Genomic DNA, 22084 nt, shown 5'->3' with positions numbered 1-22084 from the left:
ACAAGGTTAGCAGTTTTTTTTGAATGGTTAATTCAAAACCAATTTTTCACATGATTTCCTCTAAGCACTTTGCATCCCAATTCATATTTTTAAGACCTCTAAATATGATCCTGAAGAAAAACCAGAGCAATCTGGCCTAGGTTGTTTCAAGAATGAAGGAGGCAAAAGGCTACCTTAGTGAGTCTGCATGGAACCATTCAGTTTCACCAACCACGCAGTTGTGTATAAAAACCACAAAGCTAAATGTTAATGTTCATCAACAGTGCAAGAAAACTCTGAAAGCACAATTCTTAGAAAAAATGTCACCACAAACACACTGAAGTATTTCCAAATTATACAATAAATATATAGTGCAATAACCTCTGAATAATACTATGAATTAACCAAAATTCAAAGCATTCAACTTGGGAAACAGTATCACTGTTTAGGTAAAAACACACAAAGTTTAACACTTGTACATATTTGGAGAAAAATGTGCAAAATAACAATTCCACTGAAATTCTTTGCAATGTGATACAAATATAATAATAAATTCTGATACTATGTTCTAATGAAAAAATGTTCCAGTGGTAATTAAGATATTCTGAAACCCTGAATTTGCAATACCAAATATGTAACAACTATCCTCCACTTCAAATTATTGCTTGTCTACTGTCTTCATTTTAATTCTTTCAAAAAAGAAGGATTAACATCCCTTTGTAATCTTCTGGGGTTAAAAACCAAAAATGCTTAAATACTGGTAATCCAGAAATATGTGAAGATTCTATAGTTTGATATTAGCTATTTTTACATTATACCCCCTGAGTGTGCAGAGGGAAAATTGGTACTCAACATCCGTAAAAGTACATTAAAAAATAATTCTAGTTGTAAATAACTATATGACCTCTATGGTACTGAAGAACTAATTCTAAAGATCCAAACCTATATAAAGCAACCTACTCAATCTAAGGATAAGGTAACGAAAGTTCACACAAATCTTAACTTGCCCAAGATCTTTCCACATGGATAAACAAGAGTATTTTATTTTACCACCTTCCTCTTTAAAGTTTTCTCTGCCAACTTTAAAACTTCAATGAGTTAGTCAACAATTACTAACTATGTAAAGCTTTGAAAATACTCTATAAGGTATATATGCTAGAATCAGCTAGATTACATGGCAATTGGCCTTTCAGAAATTAGTATTTCAAACTTACACTTAGTTCGTTAAGTATGTGGTTCAAATTGATCCAATTTATTTCTAAACAGAAAATGGTTAACAGTTTAAGGCACGCATTGTTAAGCACACAATTGACAATTGATCAACAAGTGGAGAAAGTAGATATAACTTACTTTATAAAGCCATAGCATAATTTAGACATGTCAGGCATGGTTCAATATACAACATATCTCAGAAAATTGTAGAGAATATTCTATTGAGAACCAAAGGTCATGGCTTTGTCTAACATGCACAGCAAAAAATGATTTCTGAACCAGACTGGACAACCAATCTACCAGTTTATCATTAAGGCAGGGCAGAGGCCCGGGACTGGTTGTTTTAATTTAGAATCATATACACTTAATAATGACAGAATTCCTGGAAACACTTTATAGCAAGCATGTACACATAGCCAGTGCCTAAGTTTCAAGTGCTATCCAGTGTCATTTACATGAAGTGCTAAATGTATTTTTCAAAATACATAAATTACAGTAACTCTGAGTTACTAGTAAGACATCATTCACAAAAATTTCAGCATTTTGAGCATGGGACAAAATGAATACTTTACCAAGAACTGCCGGCACATTTCAGACAGAAGCCAAAACATGCAGCAAAAAGGAAAAGGCACTAACAGAAATTGAGGAGAGAAGAATAAATTATAGCTCCATAACTTGCTGATAGTGTAATTATGGTTGGACTCTTAAAACTTGTTAAAAGTAATGACTAAATATTCAGTGAACTACACAATACAATGTAAACACTGTATTACCTGCATGCTATTACAACTCCTTTACCAAATACCAACTGACAACAGCTCTTACATACACCTCCTGATCAAATTTACTGTGTAATACATGTTTGTGGATACTAATCAATGAGAAGCACATTGTCTTAACCTCACAACTTAAATTAATCAAAATTCAATATTAAGTCTCTAGGCTTCAGAAAATTTGTTTTTTAACATTATATATTCATACCTGCCATTGCTGCTGAAATCATGTGTACCTGGGTAGAATCAGGATCAAATATACCATTCAACTTTTCCTTGCAGTTTGAATAAGCAGCGAAGTATATTGCTCTAAAATAAAGATTTAAATTTTATCAATAAGCAAGTTTCTTAATTTATAAGATTTAAATGACATGTAAATTAAGCACTACAATTTTAGAATAATCTAAAAGCATACACAAAGTCTTAGCTGTCTATGCTCAAGTAACACATCAGGTTAATTCACACTTTTCCACAAAGACCCTGATGTACTTTCTGTACTGATTCATTAAGAAAGACAAATTCAAATGTAAAGTTCCTTAAGACACCCTCTTCAACCCACTCCAATACTTTTAGAGCAACTAACTACAACTAAAAGTATTTGTACAAAATTTTGAAAATACATGAAATGAATAAGAATGAAACACTTATGTAACATTAAGGCTAAATTAAATATACATGAATTAAAGAAATATGGTCTGAACACTTACATAGATTTCTGTTGGGAGGGGTAGTGAGCAGAGAAAGATAAAACTGACCCAACTGATCAAACTATACAAAGCCTGTCCAGGAAAAAGCCCAGTCATTGTTAATGTGTAACAAGAACAGTTTGTGCCACATCAATGTAACCTGGCAGCCAAGGAGAGTGGACTGGAGTATGCATGTGTGAACAATGATAACTTCACTGAACTAGTCAGTGGGGGTGGCAGACGCCATTGAGTAAGCATGTGTATTGTGTGGCAATCGTATTCAAAATGCCTGTGCAAGTAGAACAATGAATCTGCAACAAATTTTGCATTAAGCTTGAAAATTCCTCCATGGAAACTTCGGATGATTCAGAAGTCTGCAGCTATGGGCAAGTGGTGATTGACAGCTTCATCACGACAATGTGTGTGCTCATACATCACGTCTCATGTAGAGTTTTTCTGTTGAAACATCAAATCACCCAGGTATCTCAGCCCATCAAGTCACCTGGTACCCTGTGACATTTGGATTTCCTAAAACTAAAATCACCTTTGAAAGGGAAGAGATTTCAGACTGTCAATGAGATTCAGGAAAATATGACAGGGCAGCTAATGGTGAGTGGGAGAACTGTGTGAAGTCCCAAGTATAATATATCTTCTTCATTAAATGTCTCTATTTTTCACACTACATGGCTGGATACCTTCTGGACAGACTTCTGTGTATCATATAGGTAATTCACAGAAAAGGTACATGAGTAATTGTTAGGAGGGTGTTGAATGCACCAAAAATGAAACAATTGTATGTTAAAGTAGTGAAAAATCATGCCTAGTCTATTTGGCAAGTAAAGACAAATAAAATAGTAGCCAACATTGGTAATACATGGATAAACAGCAACTAATTTATTACTTGAGAGTAAAAATATGGAATGCCTTTTCAGAAGGCAGATGAGCAATATCCATTTATTTTTAATGTGATATATCCTTTATCTAGAAATTCTACTTTTAGGTAACTATCCTAAAAAATATGCTAATTTAAGTACTCAAATATAAGAGTACAGTGAAGTTCACAAAACCACTGTTTTTAAGATAAAAAATCTGGAAATAAATCTACAGTTTTATCAATAAAAATGCTTAATAATGATGGAATAGTCATTAAAAAAACTCTACATATTTTCATGGGAAAGGGCTACAAGACAAATTGGGCAAAATAATTTTAATAAGACTTATTTACATAAATTAAAGAAAGATTACACCACATTATTCATGATTGTTTTGTGTAAGGAGAAGAGTATGTGTGGGAAGGAGCACTGCACTGGGTGAGGAAAAGGTGATGCGTTTAAGGTGGAATTCCAAGCTTTATGCTACACATTTTTTTTTAAGTCTTTATAAATAGAAGGAAATTTTGGATAATTTTTAAAGAAAATCAGCCATAAGAAGTCAAAACCCAATACATAGTGAGAATGGATCTGGTACACTGTTTGGATGCAAAAGGTTGGGCATGTTCTGCCATGGAAGAAGTCACTCTAAGGTAAAAACATATCGAAGGAAAAGGACAAATTAGAGTATCAAGGCCTTTCCAGGTTCTTTAACAGAGATTGAAACCATTCTATCTGTTTACTTTGTCCCCTAAACCTAAATATACAGGGTTAGTTCTAGAGATCCAGGTCTTCCCCTTTCTTTAGCTAATTCCTTTAAGTTTGTTTTTTGCCTTTCAAACCTGGTGCCATAACCGCTTCAGTGATCTCGCGGAGTTCTGCTGCACCTCCACATGGTGTGACCTGCTCGTCCTTTTTAGATGCTTACCGGTACCTGTTTGGTACACCACAGTGCTTTCTCCTTACCACCCTGACTTCAGCATCTCCCCTCATTAAGCTTGAAACAAGAAAAGATTGAGACAATTTTACTTAATTTTTTTTTTTTTTACCTGGAAGGAGCTACCCCCACTAAATTGGGGCCTAATCCTCTAAACAAGGAACGAGGCCCTTCTTTTTCCAAGATCACCCTGAAAGAGAAAAATATTATTTAAGTTTTGGAGATGAGAAACAGAGACTGTGGTACAGTAGATAGTTTAATTTAGAGTTAACAAACTGGGCCAGTGGCTCTCAATCTAGATGTGTAAGAATGATTTCTTGAAGGGCCATTAAGCATAATGGCTAATTAAGGATTTGAGTTATGGGGCCAGACTTCTCAATATGAAGCCCAATTCTGGTTAACTGACAAGCTGTGTCAACATAAAATAATTAATATCTTTTCTCTTATCCTTATTTTCATCAGCAGTAAACAGTACTCCTTTTTGGGAGTTACTATGAGGAATAACTAAGTTAATATATAAAAAGCTTAAAGAGTACCTAGCTCACAGTCATAAGCACTTGCTTAAAATGCAAATTTCTCTTATTGGGTCTCAAAATACAGTGGCCACTTGGTACTCTTGTCATTAACTTGTTCTGGAACTTGCGATAAGTGCCGAAACCAACAAGTACTGAATGATTTTTCCCATGAGACATTTTCTCTTGCAGGGCAGCGTTGTGACTCATATAAGTTCTAGCAAGCGCAATGATTCCTGAGCAAGTGCTGAAACATTTCTTGTCCAAATGTGACGAGTTCTGCTCTGGCTGGTGTGGCTCTCAGTGGATTGAGTGCTGGTCTGCCAACCAAAGGGTCACTGGTTCAATCCCCAGTCAGGGCACATGCCTGGGTTGCAGGACAGATTCCCAGTAGGGGGCTCAAGAAAGGCAACCACACATGGATGTTATTCTCCCTCTCTTTCCCCCTCCCTTCCCCTCTCTCTAAAAATAAATAAATAAAATTAAAAAAAAATGCGAAGTTCCATGTCTGACAAGGTCTGAAGCCAGCAAGTGCCGAGATATGACTGTATTCTGATTCAATAAATGTAAGAGAATGCTCGGCTGTTTGCATTTTTACTGTGCACCCAGAATTGACACAGGTCCTGATATAGAACCAGTTTTGTTAAATTAGATTAGACAGAGCAGAGTTAAGAATGAAAAATTACAGAGCACATTTTGAAGATTCAGTACTTGTTAGCCCTTTCTGTATCACATTTCTCCTTGAGAAATTCCTTAATTTCTCAAGGGAAAATAAAGTCCCCTTGAGAAATTAAGGAAAGTTAAGTGTCCTTTTAAAAATATATACATTATGTGCCCTGCTGGTATGGCTAAGTGGATTGAGTGCCAGCCTGTGAACCAAAGAATCATTGGTTCAATTCCATCAGGGCACATGCCTGGATTGCGGGCCAGGTCCCCAGTAGGGGGGCACGCTTGAGGGGCAACCACACATTGATGTTTCCCTCCCCCTTGTCTTTCTCCCACCCTTCCCCTCTGTCTAAACATAAATAAGTAAAATCTAAAAACAAAAAACAAACAAACAAAAAAACCCCAAACCCCATATATATATACACATTTGCAATTGACTCATATTAAGAGGGCCTGAAAAAGTGAGAAATTAAAGCAGAGGCCAAAGGGTCCTGTAGTTCCACTGAGGAAATTCAGAAAAAGCAGAATCGCTGAAAAACAGAATAAAAATATATAGTATTGTCACAAAGGTCAAAGGGAGAACTTTAAGGAGAGGTAATCAGCTCTAATGAACATCAAAATCACGTTAAAATACTCTATTATTAATCTGAAAGAAGTATTTATATATGACATTTTAATCCAAAATTCTTAACAATTTTACTCCACTTCTTCATGTACTTAGGTAAGTTTAAAAAAAAAAAAGACTGATAAAATCTTTTAGTGGAGAAGGTAAACACACAGTATGAGTTTATTTGCCACTACAAAATAAACACTGCCGAACTAAGTTCAAACAGATTATGTCCTAAGTGAACTGATAAGGCAGACACATAAGGCATTCAGTTAGATACTTAAATTTAAACACACAAAATCTAATTTCAATAATTTTGAAATTTCAAATTCAATTTATAACATAATGAAGTATGATAAAAGGTAAAAACAAAATTTTTAAAGCATCAAGAAATATCAAACACTGCATCCCATTTTAAAATCAGTTGAAGTCTGCTTTAACTCTCAATTATTGTTTAGGTTATATAAAAGTCACAGACTGATATTAATTGGATACACTTACTTAATTCAAAGTAAAATACTTATAATAATTGTTTTAGATAATAAACCCACGGAATAAATACAAAAATATTCCAAATACATGCAATTTAGAAATAATACATTTTATATTCAACTAACTGTTCCTCTCCATTAGGGAGGATTGTTTTTCAATGAACATAATTGAGAGTAATCTGTTATTAAGCTTGTAAAACACCTTTTAAAATACGACAGAATAGAAAATAGACTTAAACAAATTCATGAACACTGTGCTCTCACTTTAGGCAGTGGAGAGGTCCAGGAGACACTACTCGGTTGACACTGGCTCCAGCCATGGTGTTCAGCTGAACTTCAGAGATGTATAGTGTCAGAGAGGATGACTGCAGCCGTGTTTTTACAACTTCCAGTGGACATGTCAGAATAGCTCCCACGGTACCACCACATCTACAAAACATGAAAGGAACAAAACTTATCCACTAAATTTATAAGTTAGTAAACATGCAGGCTGTCAAAGCTTTGCCAAGGTACTAAAATGTAACATTTTTTATTTTAGGAGACTAAACAATTTTTCAAATGTTTTATTTTTTGACTGTATACAAGTACCTTTGGTAGCTAGAAAGAACTGAGCTTAATTTCTACCTCAAGAATTAGTCAAATAAGATAAAGAAATATTCAAGAAATTTCCTATCTTGCAGTCTTTCTTACTTGGCTATTAAAGGATGTATTCCACGAGGGGGTAAACTGAAAGAGGGAATATATCAAATTATTATGTCGTACACCTAAGACTAATGCAGTGTTGTGTGTCAATGATATTTCAGTAAAACGGGGGCGGGGGAGGGAGAATGAAGGGGCAGGGCGGTGAATGAATGCAGGAACAGAATAATCCAGGAGAGGGAGGATGGAGTCCCAAGATGACGGCGAAATGTCAAAACTTAGAAAAATAACTAATCCAGATAGGATCTTCATGACAGAGTTCAGAGGAATAAAGATCTCCAGGGGGAGAAACAAAAAAAGTCTAACAGACAAATATATTTGACCATATGAAAATAAATATTCAAGTATTAACATAACCACTCACTTAACTAAGCAAACATTAAAAAATGTGGGGCAATTATTAACTCTGGGGGGAAAAATGAAGTTATTCAAAAGGAAGTTGACTATATTAACTTAGGAGTGCTGCCAACAATATTTATATTGTCACAATGAGGGAAGCATCAACTACTGATTTAACAAAAAATTGTGATGTAAATAACTACATATTGAGAGGAGGAAAAGAAGAGGGAAAGAAGGAGGGTGATTCTGTAACTAAATCCTCATCTACCAGAAAAGAAAGTTGAAGAAATTTCAACGGGAATAGCTAAGTCTTACAGAAGGTCCCACTAGGAAGAAGATATGGGAGAAACTGGGGAATGTTGTTTTTTAAATATTTTTGAGCAGCTTAAAAAAAACTTCTTAAAACATTTTTTCTATTTGTAATTTACCAAAAATTTAGCAGTGTTTTTAAAAAACAGCAGGGGTTTTTATCTGGAGAACGTGTTCACATTTCTGTAACTCATTGGACCCCATGAAAAAATGATGTGTATCGTGTGTAACTGTCTGACTCAGAACTTAGAAATAAATCCTGAATCTCATCCACTTCTCACTACTTCCACTTTGGTTTTGGTTTTGGAAGACTTTGGTTTCCCACTTTTTATTTAGTGCCTGCTTGCTTCTACCCTTGCCCCAGCTCCTCTAATATATCTTTAATATAGTAGCCAGAGAGACTGTATTAAAAACTTAAGTCAGACCAGTCAATCCTGTGCTCAAAACTTTCCAGAAATCCTCAGTCATTCGGAATAAAGGCCAAAATCCTCACAAGGGTGACCCTTGTACAATGTGGGGGTTAGAGGTGCCAACCTCCCAACAACCTTGTAGTTGAAAATCCACGTATAACATTTGACTCTCCCCAAACTTAACTATTGTACCTGAGCTTAATATATCAAACATGGTCCTGCCTCAGGACCTTTGTTCTTGCTGTTCCCTCTACCTGTAAAATTTGTGTCTGGAATATGGGAATGGGTTACTACCATACCTCCTTATCTTTGCTCAGCTGCCACTTTTCAGTGATGTCCTTTCTGATCACACCAAATGCCACTTAGTGTACTAAATATTTTACATACTTATTCTTGTGTCCCTCTATGCTATATAAGCATTAGGAAAGCATCAACTTCTATACACTACTATGAACCAGAACCTCTGATAATGCTTGCAACATAACAAACACTCATGTGCTGAATGAATGAATGAAAACTGTATCATTAAATATCTAGAATTTAAGAGAAAGGAAACAGTATATGGGGTGGGCAAAAGTAGGCTTACAGTTTTAAATACGTAAAACACAGAGCTTATTCTCGTATTATTAATTATTGTATAATTTTCCATACCAACATGCTGGTCACAAACCAACCAAATTGCATTTCATAATCGACTGAGTTGCTATAAAATTTGAAACACTGTACTAATTAAATGCAATTTAACCAAAAATGGTAGAGGAAAAAGTGTATTTTTCTGCATTGTTACACATCTTGTATAGCTTATGGGTACAGGTATTTTTATGGGCTGGTCAATTCAGTACAAGATTAAAGCAATGTGTTACCTAATAGCTGACAGCCAAGGACAATGCATTCACAGCCTCACAACTAAAATATATTTTGTATGTATATACTGCTTGTCTCATTTATGAATTTGTAAGACATGGGCTGCACAATTATTCTCTTAAGCCAAGCAAATAATAAAACAAGTAATGGAAAAAACTAGAAATTACTTTTTAAAATATTCTATATAAAAATCATGACATTTAAAATTATGTCTTATTCACTCACCCCACAAGGAAGTTCCTTAGCAATGAACACTGATTTAAATATTTTTTATTATAAGCAAATTGATCATGAACATCAATTTGCATAGCCAATATTACATTTTAAAAAATTAGCAATAGCCCTGGCTGGTGTGGCTTAGTGGACTGAGCCCCAGCCTAAGACCTGAAAGGTCACCAGACTGATTGCCAGTTAGGGCACATGCTTGGGTTGTGGGCCAGGTCCCCTGCCGGGGCAATGCAAGAGGCAACAAACTGATGTTACTCTGCTTCATTCTCCCTCCCTTCCCCTCTAAAAATAAATAAATACCCCCCCCCCCAAAATTAGAAAGATGCCCTGACCAGTGTGGCTCAGTTGGTTGGGCATGGTCCTGCAAAGTGAAAGGTCACTGGTTTGATTCCAGGTCAGGGCATGTACAAGAGGCATATTGTACACTTTATCTGTACACAATTTTAAGATGGCAAGTGAAGAAGCTCCTATAATTATCTAGGTATGAGGTACTGAAGGCTAACAATCAGCTACAACTGAGACAAAGAGATGCAGAGGCTTTCTGATATCCAACTCCTCAAGTCTCACTGGTTCTACATTCAAAACTTCCTTTTATATTTCTCCTCACTATTCCCACTGCCACTGCCTTAAAGCAAGCCTTCATTTTTATTTCTTGCATTCTAATCGGTCCTGAGCCCCTCTAATCCAGTGGTGTGACTGATGAGTTAGTATCAGGTATCACTAATAAATTTGTTACTAATACGGACTTGGTTTTTTAAGAGATAAAAACTCAAGGGCACAGGTATCAGTGTGGTGACTGTGGTGGGGTGGGGTAGAGGTAGAAGATGGTATGGGGGGATGAAGTGATGGGAAAATTTTTTTAACTTTAAAAAGACTAAGTTGAATGCTTTACTATTAAAAAGTTATAGTTAAAAGTTGCTCACTCCTCTGCTCTAAATGCAAAGAATTCTAACAAGAGAACAACCAAGTTTGACAGAAGAGCCTAGTTCATTATCCTGTAGTATCAAAAACCTAGTTGGGGCAGTTTCTAAGGCTAATAATCTAATAAAACTATTCACTGTCACCATGCCTTTGATATATGCAGGTTACAGCACCTGATACTATATATTCTTAGTGAAACTACTTGGGTCAGTGTTCATTTTAAAGTTTTATAGGCAGATGTCATATATTTTAAAGATACAGGAAGACCAAGTCTGCTTAGCGAACTCATGCAACTGTGCACTGATTTTAGAGAAAGAACTGTTTAAAAATCCCGGTGTGCCAGATGTCCTACTATTTAAGGACCTATGATCCCTTGAGTAAAACATGGCTAAAAGCTGCTTAGAATGGATTTTCTTTTTTTTTTTTTTTTTGAAGCCAGACACTATGTAACCAAGAGACTGGTTAAAAAACAAAGCAAAACACAAATCAGTGCAAATAAGTCTTAAGAAAGAAGAGACCTCTGGGGCCCTTCTAAGTGCTCTCCCCCACCCAAATTTTAAGAAGTTTGGGAGAGGTGAAGGAGACAGAAGAGAGAAATTGTTCACTAAGCAGGAATAGCCGGCAGATCAGTTTCAGCCACATTACCGCCAAGAGTCATCAATCCCTAGGTCATGAGCACAAACACAAAACCTTATCAGTGAGACCGCCTCAAGCTGAGGAACACTGAACCTTCAGTTTCCCTGGCTTCAAAGAAGTTTTTACTAACCTGACCAGAGGAGGAAACCAAGGCACCCCAGGATTCTGCTCAGGAAAGGGTGGGTCATGGAGAAGAACTGGGGTTTTAAGACTGTAGTTGTCATTTCCTTGGTTTTTACCTTCTGAGAATGTATGGAGCAGGACCTTTGTTTTTAATAGGCAAGGTAATTTATAAATGGACAAAACCTATTCTGACTGGGCCCACAATACTTCTGTGTGTTTTGCCTGTGTGTGTGTGTATGTATGTATGCATATAAAATAAGTACTGAAGTTGATGCTTTATTACAATATAAAAGTTATACTTCCTGTGAATCCAAGATTTCAAAAACCATACTTTTTCCTTGAAAACTTGTATTTTATCATATGGCAAAAATGTTATCAGTGGTTTTCCTTGAACCAACTGGCCCACTTCCTTTATTTTTTGAGAAAAATGTATGCCAAATAGTCAAGTCTGAATAGTCATTCTATCAATTGTTCTTTCAAGTAAGAACCGTTCTCATAAAAACAGAGGCTAGTTCAGCCTGAAAGGAAACCACCACAGAACTACTTTGGTATGTAGGAGTACTTTATTCATATTCCCCATTGTGTTACACAGAAAGATGTTAACTTTTGAAAATTTTAGTAAAACTCATAAAATTAGTATTTCTGCTTTGAGAAATTTGTAAGTAAAATTGGTGCTTTAAACTGCAAGTGTCAACAAGTACCAGTACAATTTGATGGCAGTGCCTTGGTTCATGGTAAGGCACCACCAGTCTTACCCATCACTGCTTTTGAACCATTAGTACAAATGCCAACAGTGAAAAAGCAAATGTCTTAATATTCTTATGACAATAGCTATATCTATCTATCTATCTATCTATATGCGTGTGTGCGTGCGCACGCGCACGTACACACGCATATGCTTTCTCCTATGTATACAATACTTCAGCTATCTATGTTCTATTTTGGAAGGAATAGGAAAACATGTTGAGTTAGAATAAGCTACTCACAAACACTGAACAATGTTAATAATACCCTGCAGTATAACTGAACCATTCTGTCTTTTCTAGTTAATGTAAATTAGAGGGAGTAGTATTGTTAAGAAGAAAAAACCTTTAACCTGAGACAACTGAAAGGGTCTTTGGAATTTCTGGGGGTCCATGACCCACGCGGCTGTAACTACACTAACACAGTTACAGAAACATAGCTTCGAGAACATGAGAAGGCAACTTCCCCTTGTCTTGTAATCTATCAGCAAGAATAAAAGAACACATTTTAACAAGGAAAAGAGGAATAAGAAAAGGTGTAAAAATTAGGAAAATAGGCTAATAAAAAACATAAAGTAGAAATAAACCACATTAATTATACTTTTAAGTATTTTATTTCTGCCCTGATTTTACAAGGAAGCAGGTTAAAGAATGTAATAAATTTATGCAGAATCAATACCTGACACTCAAGTGGGAGTTTCTTAATGAATAAATGGATTAATTAATTCTGTAACAAAGTTTCTTAGATAATCTAAGACATTACTCATTACACACGTATTAAGCTCCCACTTAATAGGAGCTACACTTCCTAGGAGCTACAAAGGAAAACACCCACTTAACTACTGAAGGTTCAGCCCTCCCATTTGACACATTCTCTCTGTCAAACAGAAGAGAAAAAAGCAAACTGTGTCTTGGTGGACGTGTGCTGCTCACACAGCACTAGACAATGGGTAGTTCTATTAAAGAATTTAGAAATGTATTTCAAATTTTTATATATCCATATGCAAACATAGTGTTATTGAAAGTACAACTAAAACTAAACCTTACTGACATCCTTTTGCAGACTAGGCTGCTGGGTTGGCTCTGTAACTCATTAATGTAACCAAGGATCTTACAAACTCTGAATATTAACTCTGGCAAAACATAATGGGGCCAAAGGGTGTCTTAAAGAAAGCACGAGTTATGCATGTGAGGATGTCACCAGACCAGAGGTCCAGCGCCGGTCTGTTTCAAATGTTCCTGATTTAATAATACAGGGAGATCAGAAATCTCTCTGAGGTCCTGATGAACACATACTTGAATAAATACTGTTATAATTCTCAGGAAAACAATGCAAAGGCTCCACATTCAAACAATTTTTAACCTAAAATTAACACTGTGAATGGTTACTTAGTTCTGTTAAAATATACTGTTTCATAATTTAATCCAAATAGCTGTGTTTGCCCAGGTAAACAGCTTTAAAACACAAACAAACGAAAAAACCTCTCTCCTTTTCTCTAATTATTATTAAAGTAAAAATGAAATTTCCTAACTCATTTACTTGATTCTATCAGGATAAAAGAAATAATGACATCTAGCTTTCTATGATGAACATCCTAAAACTGACTAAGCCACTGTAAGATACAGAAAAATTAGACATCTTCAATTAAGAACAATGTCACTGACACAACCTGATTTGCATTCCCATGATGCTTAGCATAAAGACTTCTAGAACATTCTACAGCATTGATTTTATATAATATAGAGCTGGAAGAATCTTTAGAGATTTATTTTTAAAAATTAAATTTTATTGATTATGCTATTACAGTTGTCCTAATTCCCCCCCCCCCCTTGAGATTATTTACTTCTCATTTGCATGTATGAAACACTGTTTGACCTTGGGTAAGTCGAATTTTCACACCTCAGTATTTTTTCCTTATTTCAGAGGGGATTAAACTGGGTTTTTACCATCCTTCCTAGTTCTAATGTTTTTCTAAAACAGATAAGCCAAGTTTTATATTGAGCAACTTATGCAACCACTTATAAATGTAAAATCAAGTCAAAATGCAAAGGAAGGGAACTTACCAGGCTGAGTACCTACCTTGTGTCCGACCCTACATACCAGTCTCTCTGTTCAATATTCTAAAGAACCTGCACAGCCTCAACCCCTCCACTCCTGTCTTTAAAGAAAAGGCTAACCAGAAGGGCCTTTACCTGTATGAATTACAACAAAGTTGATGATCCTATCCAACCTGGGAAATTAATGCAATTGAGCAAACATTTCAAATAAATGTGCCCTACTATGAAGAAAACTTGATGTATAGCTCTCAAATTCAGAGTAATAGAATTGTTATAGAACCTAGAAAAAGGCCTTAGAAATCACATAGTACAACTTCCCACTTTACAGATGAAGCAATTAAAATCAAAGGGTTTATTCATTTTTCACTGAAAATAGTGGCCAGAGTAGTGCAGTCTCTCCTAACTTTAAGGCATTTGCTAGCGGTGTAATTACAAGAGGGAATCCAATTATTTGCATAACAAGGCATCTTTACAACAACATCTATATGGCTAAAAAAAACCCACTATGGAGTTTTTTTCTTAATGATTTAATTTGCTAAGATTATTGGTAAATGAGTCAGCAATGTGGAAAGCAAACTTTGCCTAAACTGGGTATCGGGGATTAAAAGGAATATTTTTAATGTCAGAACAGTGGTGTGCAGCAAATGTTTGTTGAATGAACGTGCCAACAACCCAAATAAAGTAACGCCATCGTTGGCAACAGAGTCCATATATCTAACTGAAATCAAGACGTTGTGAATAGAACTGTGTATGTATTACCGTAATACTCTTTAAAAAGGTCGATTTAAAAACAAACTATAGCTTAAGGGGATGCGACTTTATATGGTCATATAGGCAAAAAAGAAATTATGCCTCAGCATAATTCACCACAGCCATTTTTGATAACTTTATGATCCTACAGATAACTCTTAAACTTAAAACTGTGACGATTCTCCAAATAATTTGTAACAAACCTAAAAAGGAGCCTCAACTGGCTCAATAAAATACCTGTACCACTCAGACTGGCAATCTACGACTACGGTTCAGTCCTAATCCTTTATACGCAATACCGTCAAAGCTTTTAACCTCTCCCTACCCCCATACTTTTCTCTTTCAAGCAAAGGAAAAGCAATTGGTGCAGCAGAGTGTGCTTCAATGAACAGGATCTGACCTCAAAAGCACTGCCACTTTGCAACGCACCTCATAACCTGGAAAAGCTCGCGAAGGAAATTTTCCAAGAGCTAGAACCCTACAGTTACCGCGGGAGAGACAATACCAAAACCTATCTGGGGCCAGGACTCACCCCGGCAGAGCAGGGCCCAGAAATCGGATGCTAGAGTAGGCGATGGAGCCCCAGCGACTGTAGGAGACCCCGTAGCCCGCACGGAGAGAAGGGAAGGAGGCGGCGGCCCCAGCGCCCATTTTGTCCTCGGCCTCGCAATTCGCAGCCGGTTCTCCCCTTACCCTCCTCCAAGTAGCCTACGTGAGGCCTTCAACTACACTACACCCGTGGGCCTGCATCCCGGACACCGGCTAGGAATCCGCTCGAGGCCTGGGTGAGCCTTGGCTCCAGGTACCCGCGTTGACTCCAGCCCCGCCTGCCGCTCCTCAGGCCCAAGGATCAGGCCCCAGTCTCGCTCCACCTCCGCAGGCCTAAAACCTCACGTCTTTCCTCGGCTTCATTCTCCCATCCCTCTCTGCCAGGGCCGCATCCCCGCATCCTGCGGACCAGAGCCCCCCTCCCCACTGTCGCCCTTATCTCAGGCCACGGCCCTCAGCCTACGCTCAGCCCCCGGGGTCTCAGTCCACACTCCCCGTCTGGACCGTACCCTCCGGCAAACAGATGCACCAGCGTGTCCCTCTGGCTCATTCTCTCTCCCGCATGTCCTCCGGGCGCTGAGGCAGGCGGCTTCGGCCCGGGACTAGAGCCGCACAGCAACCCAAGGTAGGCGAAGGAAGCTGGCGGAGAGGAGGCTGCAGAAAGTGACCGGCGCGGCCCTCCCAGCAGCGTGGAGCCGCGCCGCCTCCCGCGCGAGCAGAGCGTTCGCGACCTGACCCGGAGAGCCGCGCGGAGGTGACGGGAGGGCGGCCCGGTACGGGGCGTGAATAAGTCGGGGGCCGTCCCCTTGCTCCCTCCGCGATATAAACAGAAGCTCCCATTGGTTCGCGCCGCTTGACGTCACGATTCTGGCATGCCCGTTTCACGTGATCGCCAAGAGGGTTTTTTTTTTTTTTTTTTCAATGAAAGGGGCCAGTAGGCGGGGCCAGAACGCTTGCTGTGAGGGTAGTGGGTCTTTGTGCCCTCCAACCTAAACCGCCCTCACAGCACTCCGCTGCTTTTGCGCCCTCTTTGGCGCACCAGATCCAGTGCACCACGCTCCCACCCCGACTACGGGAGAAAACTGCCTGGGTTCCTGGTATGCCAGCAGAGTGAGGGCACGAGCCTGCCAAGTCTCTGATTTATTTTTTTTTTTTTAAAGATATTTTTTAGAGCTAAACTGGTTTTCAACAAAATTGAGATTTCCCATTGACCACTTTTTAATTCACTTTTTAAAAATGGGACTTACGACCCACATTTCTGCTTCTTTATCAAGAAGTAACAGTGCATGAAAAGGCTTGTACTAGGATGCTCGTGCAAAATCACAAAGAACAGTACAGTGTTTACAAACAATGCTTCCAATAGTGGAAAATTAGCATCAATAGGGAAAGTAAATCATGAAACATTCCTATTGTGAATATTATGCAAGTGTGACAAGGGGTGGGGTAGATCTGTGTGGGGAAAAAATCTCCAAGCCTACTAACTAAAACAGGAAAATAAAACACTAAGGTTTATTTAGAAAGAATAAAGACATTTACTCATTCTTCTAATCAGCAAATGTTTCACACACACACACACACACACACACAAGAAGATCAAAGATTAAAGGAAAGAAATGTTTTATTACTCCAAAACATGATGATTAAATATTTAAAAGTTAATTAGTAATTGTTTCAAAGGTGCAGAACAGTACAGACTAATATAACACATAATCTGTACTCATTACCCACACTGAACAAATGTTAATATCTTTCACCTCTTTGGTAACCCATTCTACCTGCAAGGTCCTAACCATCCTTTCCTACTTATGTGTGATGACCCAGGGCTCACATTCCTTTCCTTCCTAGGCCATTCCTTTCATGAAGTCCTCCCTGATTGCCTCAGTTATATATTATCTTTACTTCTCTTAAATTCCTGCAAAATATATAGACTACAAGCCACTGGCAAGTGTTCATCCACTCCACAGTAAATGTTGATCTGTAAAAGAGGCATGAGAGTACCCACCTCATAAGGTATCTGTAAGGACTAACTATGTCAAAATATGTAAAGTACCTACAGGATTGTTATATAAGGCCTACATAGAATAATTAATAGTAGTTTGCCACCTTGCATTCTTAATAACAAAAATGGCAGCTGATATTTCTTGAGCACTTACTGATGTGCTAGGCTCTGATCTAAGCACTTTATAGCATTCTCTGATTAAACTCTCACAACTACCCTGTGAGGTATGTGATAGTATTCCCCCAAGTTTTTCATGAGGAGACTCAAGTGTAAAGTAATTAAGTGACTTGCCCAGTATTATCCAGGTCATCCAGAAGGAGCTTGGATTTGAATCTAGCAGAGTCTATCTGATTCTGGGGCTTTAGTTGGTGAAGTAATAGCTGCCCCTTAGAGGGGGGAAATTTGAAAAAAACCAGAAAAGTAAAAATAAAACTTGGCACCCCAGTCATACTTGCCCAAAACCATTACATTAACATTTAGTGAGTATTCCTTTCTTTTTGTAGCAGCTTTATTTGAGGTATCATTCACATGCCATACAACTCACCTATTTAAATTGTACGATTTAGTGGGTTTTACTAGATTCTCATGGTTGTACAACCATCACCACATCTTAGTTCCAGAACATCTTTCTCACCAAATAAGAAACCCCACACTTGTTAGCAGTCACTCCCATTCTCTCCACCACCCCCTGACAACCACTAATCTACTTTCTATTGCTCTGAATTTGCATAATCTGGACTTTTCATGTAAATGGAATCATAAGATGCATGGCCTTTTGTGTCTGGCTTTGTTTAAAACTAAGCATAATGTTTTCAATGTTCATTCATGTTGAAGAGTCTGTTGGTAGTTCATTACCTTTTATGACTGAATCATTTTCCATTGTATAGATAGATATGTCACATTTTGTTTATCCATTCTCAAGTGATGGCCATTTGGATTATTTCCATTTGGATTATTTCCATTATTGGGTTATGAGTAATGATGCCATGAACATTTATGTACAAGTTTTAGCTCAGACATATGTTTTCAATTCTCTTGAATATACCTGAGAGTGGAATGGCTGAGTCATAAGATAATGTTTAACCCCTTGAGTAACTGCCACACTATTTTCTGAAGTGACTGCACCATTTTAGATGTATTTCTTTTAAGACAACAGCTTTGGCTCCATGTTTTTGACATAGTGAATGCCATAGTTATTACATTTAATGAAGCTTCTGAAACTGGTAAGGAGGGAGCCAGAACTCTCACATGCAGTACCAGTTATTTTCGTAATAAGCAATAACAATGATAATGTGAACATTTCCTTTTGAACCTCCTTCAGATGCCATCGTGGAAGGAGACTCTGCCCCAGGTGGAGTCGCGAGAGCAGTTGCTCCTCCTGTACGCATGTTTGGTATCTCATGGAGCCACCACTCCCATCAGCTTCTCTGTGTCACATTTTTAGTTTATGATAGTTAAAGTTTCTTCTAATACACAGGTGACAAGCAGAGATAGCACTGGAAACAGATAATGAGTTTGTAGAAATGGATTTTTCACCACAATGAATTAGCAGTTTGCTTGTGAAAAAACACTGTCTCTCAGGGACCACCAACTCTGGAGTGTGTCCCAACAGGCTTGGGAAAAAAACTAACTCTCTAGGACAAGAGTATTAGAACAGTGGGGAGACCTTGAAAAGAAATACGTAGATTTTGTGGAGATAAAGGTGTAACACATGTTTTAATTTTATCTGGATAATGCCTGGGACTTCAACAGTTTGTGATAACGTTACAAAACAAACAAGGGGGGCCTGAGACGATATGCTATTATTGAACAAAAGCCCCCAGGTCTGTCATGTCTGCCGCCAGAGGAAAGACGTCTCTCAATGTCAGAGATTTGTGAAAAGGAAAGGAAATGTTTATTTAATGCTATACAAACTTAAAGTAGTGACCTAATGTCTTCATCAAAAATCCTAAAGTCCCTTAAAACACCCACAAACAGACACAGTCCTCCCTCCCTCCCTCCCTCCCTCCCTCCCTCCCTTCCTTCCTCCCTCCCTCCCTCCCTCCCTCCCTCCCTCCCTCCCTCCCTTCCTTCCTTCCTTCCTTCCTTCCTTCCTTCCTTCCTTCCTTCCTTCCTTCCTTCCCTCTTTGCCCAGTCCAGAGTACTGTATCTCAGGAAAGGAAATAGAAGTCCATGGCTAAGGCAGTCCTCTGGTTATTCCCAGTTAGTACTCCATCTCGACTGGGAGACCTCTCTGGGTTCCCAGCACCCTCAGCTGAGTCGCCGGGATCTCTGCTAAAACCAGGTGGTGGTTCCCCCTTCTAAAGCTGCGGGGGTCCCCACTCTGGTAAAGGCATGTGGTTCTCTCCCCTACAAAGCTGTGGGAAGGGGGTCTCCCCACTCTGCCAAAGCCACGTGGTTCTCTCCCTCAGGGCTGCGGGAGTCTCCACTCTGTCAAGGCTGTGTGGTTCTCCTCTCAATGGCTGCCGTGTCTGGGTTTAAATCCCGGCGCCAGTCTTCCTCTGCAGCCCCATTTCCGACTCCTCCTACACTCAGGCACACTTGCCCTCAATCTGCTGTCTTTTCCAGCTTTTCTGGTCGCCATCATGGGTCTGGGCAGGTGTGACCCCATGTCATGGAGCCAATCTTCTCTGAGCTCCCATGCAGGTGCTGTAACTCGGGGGACCTGCCTCCCAGGTCCCATCTTGGGGGGGGGGAGGTCCCTTTCCATCCCCCTGGCCTTGAGCATGGCCATAGCTATTTAGATATCTAAGTGACCAGCCAAAAGCTATAGGTATGTTAAATGACCATGCCATGGATTAGTTGCAAAGCTGCCCTGCATGTTCTTGCTCTGTGTGCCCCTTCCCCCAACTCACACCTGTGGGGGAAGGGGTGAAGACATCTTCAAATCTCCTGGACACCTTGAGTTCTGGACCCCATTTCAAATGCCTATTTGGGGTCCCCCCTCTTGGCTGCACCCTGTAACAGTAATACATAAGTAATACCCTATCTCCCATTTAAGAACCTATGCAAGGGCCTACCAAAAGTCCCTGTTTTGAAATTTGTTGGCTTTGGGCACTTGCTTTTAGTATTAATTATTTGTTTTTATTACAAAGTAATAAAGACAAACAAACAACCCAATTCATAAGGTGGGCAAAAGACTTGAATAGATAGTTCTCCAAAGATTTACAAATGACGAATAAGTACACTAAAAGTTGCTCAACATCACTACTCATTGGGAAAATGCAAATGAAAACCAGAATGAGATACTATTTCACACCATTAGAGTGACTATTATAAAAATAAGACAAAACAAACAAAAACAGAAAATATCTAGTGTTGGCCAGGATATGGAGAAATTGGAACCCTGAGAGTTGCCAGTGGGAATGTAAAATGGTGCAGCTCTGTGGAAAATAGATGGCAATTTCTCAAAAACTTAAACAGAATTACCACATGATATAGCAATTCCACATCTAGCTAGGTACTCCAAAGAATTGAAAACACTCAAACAGATAGGTTCACACCAATGTTCATTGCAGCACTATTTTCAATAGCCAATAGGTGGAAACAACCTATGTGTCCATCATCAGATGAATGGGTAAACAAACTATGGTATGAATGACACATACAATGTTGAATATTCAGCCTTGAAACAGAGGGAAATTCTGACACATATTACAACAGAGATGAACCTTGAAGACATGATGTAAGGTGAAATAAGGCATCATCAAAGGACAAATATTGTATGATTCCACTTATATGAAATACCTAGACTAGTTAAATTTATAAAGAAAGAAAATAAAATAGTGGTTGCCAGGGGCTGGGGAAAGTGGAATAGGAGAGTAGCATTTAGTGGATATGAAGTTTCAGTTTGGGATGATAAAAATGTTCTGAAGATGTTGGTGGTGATGGCTGTCCCATAATGTGAATGTACTCAGTGCCACTGAATTGCATGCTCAGAAATGGCTAAAATGGTAAATTTTATTTTATGGATACTTTACTACAATAAAAAAGTGAAAACACTGTGCCTGGTTATCATAAAGTAAATATACAGTATTAGAATAGTTATAATGAAAACTCTCAGACTGTCCACTTCATTCTTTCTGTTTCCTCATTTTTGCTCCTAGAGGTAGCCACTTTCAACTTTTCACTTTTTCTTTAGTTTCATATTTCTCAGTAATAGCAGTTCATGCTGTTTTCCTTGATTTATTAATTTCAGACATCATCTATTACACTTCTGATCACAATAGATGCAGATTTAACTTCTTCACTCCTCTATTCCTATTTTCCAATTTCATCTTCCAAATAGTCACATCACAATTTTTTACTTAAATTGAGAATTTTTCAATCTTATTATGACTATGTAAATTTTGTGCCCTGAAAAGCCACATGGTGTACATATTTTTCTTGTACAAATATTTACTTTTCTTGGTTAAGAGTTGCACATTTTCCCCATTTGCTTAATTTTCTATACCTATCTTTAATTTTTCTACATAGTATACCATATCTGACAATGACCTGAAAGTATAATTTTCATAATGTTTAACTTTAAGTGTTATCAACCCCTTTTTTTCCCCTCCCTCTAGAGAAGTCCCTGCTGTGTTCTTTCATCTTCTGGTTTTGACCTACATGGGTAACATCCTTGGATCTACATCTCTGCTTGTCTCCTGGAGCTCATGGGTTTTGTTTGCTTGTTTTTATTTGTTACTTCATTTTGCTGATGTACATCCTTCAGCAGCTGCCAA

At 38.2% G+C, this 22084-nt stretch overlaps 1 protein-coding gene across 3 annotated transcripts in view; it reads right to left on the bottom strand.

The window, feature by feature from the left end:
• Window positions 1-16177, bottom strand: part of SLC25A36 (solute carrier family 25 member 36) — a 30418-nt gene extending 14241 nt beyond the window's left edge. The window contains exons 1-4 of one of the 3 annotated variants that reach the window (XR_003684997.2): window positions 15871-16137; window positions 6997-7161; window positions 4569-4646; window positions 2173-2273 (exon numbers count right to left, since the gene is read on the bottom strand). Coding sequence is in view for 1 of the 3 variants with exons in the window: in XM_028518013.2 (XP_028373814.1) it covers window positions 2173-2273; window positions 4569-4646; window positions 6997-7161; window positions 15871-15911 (385 nt within the window). In the remaining 2 variants the exon portion in view is untranslated. Of the gene's footprint in view, window positions 1-2172; window positions 2274-4568; window positions 4647-6996; window positions 7162-15870 lie in introns of all 3 variants that reach the window. The other 2 variants (XR_003684998.2, XM_028518013.2) reach the window with 2 other exon arrangements.
• Between the last annotated feature and the right edge of the window lie 5907 nt (window positions 16178-22084).

This window comes from Phyllostomus discolor, chromosome 7 (assembly GCF_004126475.2).
Source record: "Phyllostomus discolor isolate MPI-MPIP mPhyDis1 chromosome 7, mPhyDis1.pri.v3, whole genome shotgun sequence".
In the NCBI taxonomy this organism is placed as follows: domain Eukaryota; kingdom Metazoa; phylum Chordata; class Mammalia; order Chiroptera; family Phyllostomidae; genus Phyllostomus; species Phyllostomus discolor.
Note: the sequence above shows the minus strand (reverse complement) of the source record. Positions and strands in the feature narration are given on the sequence as shown.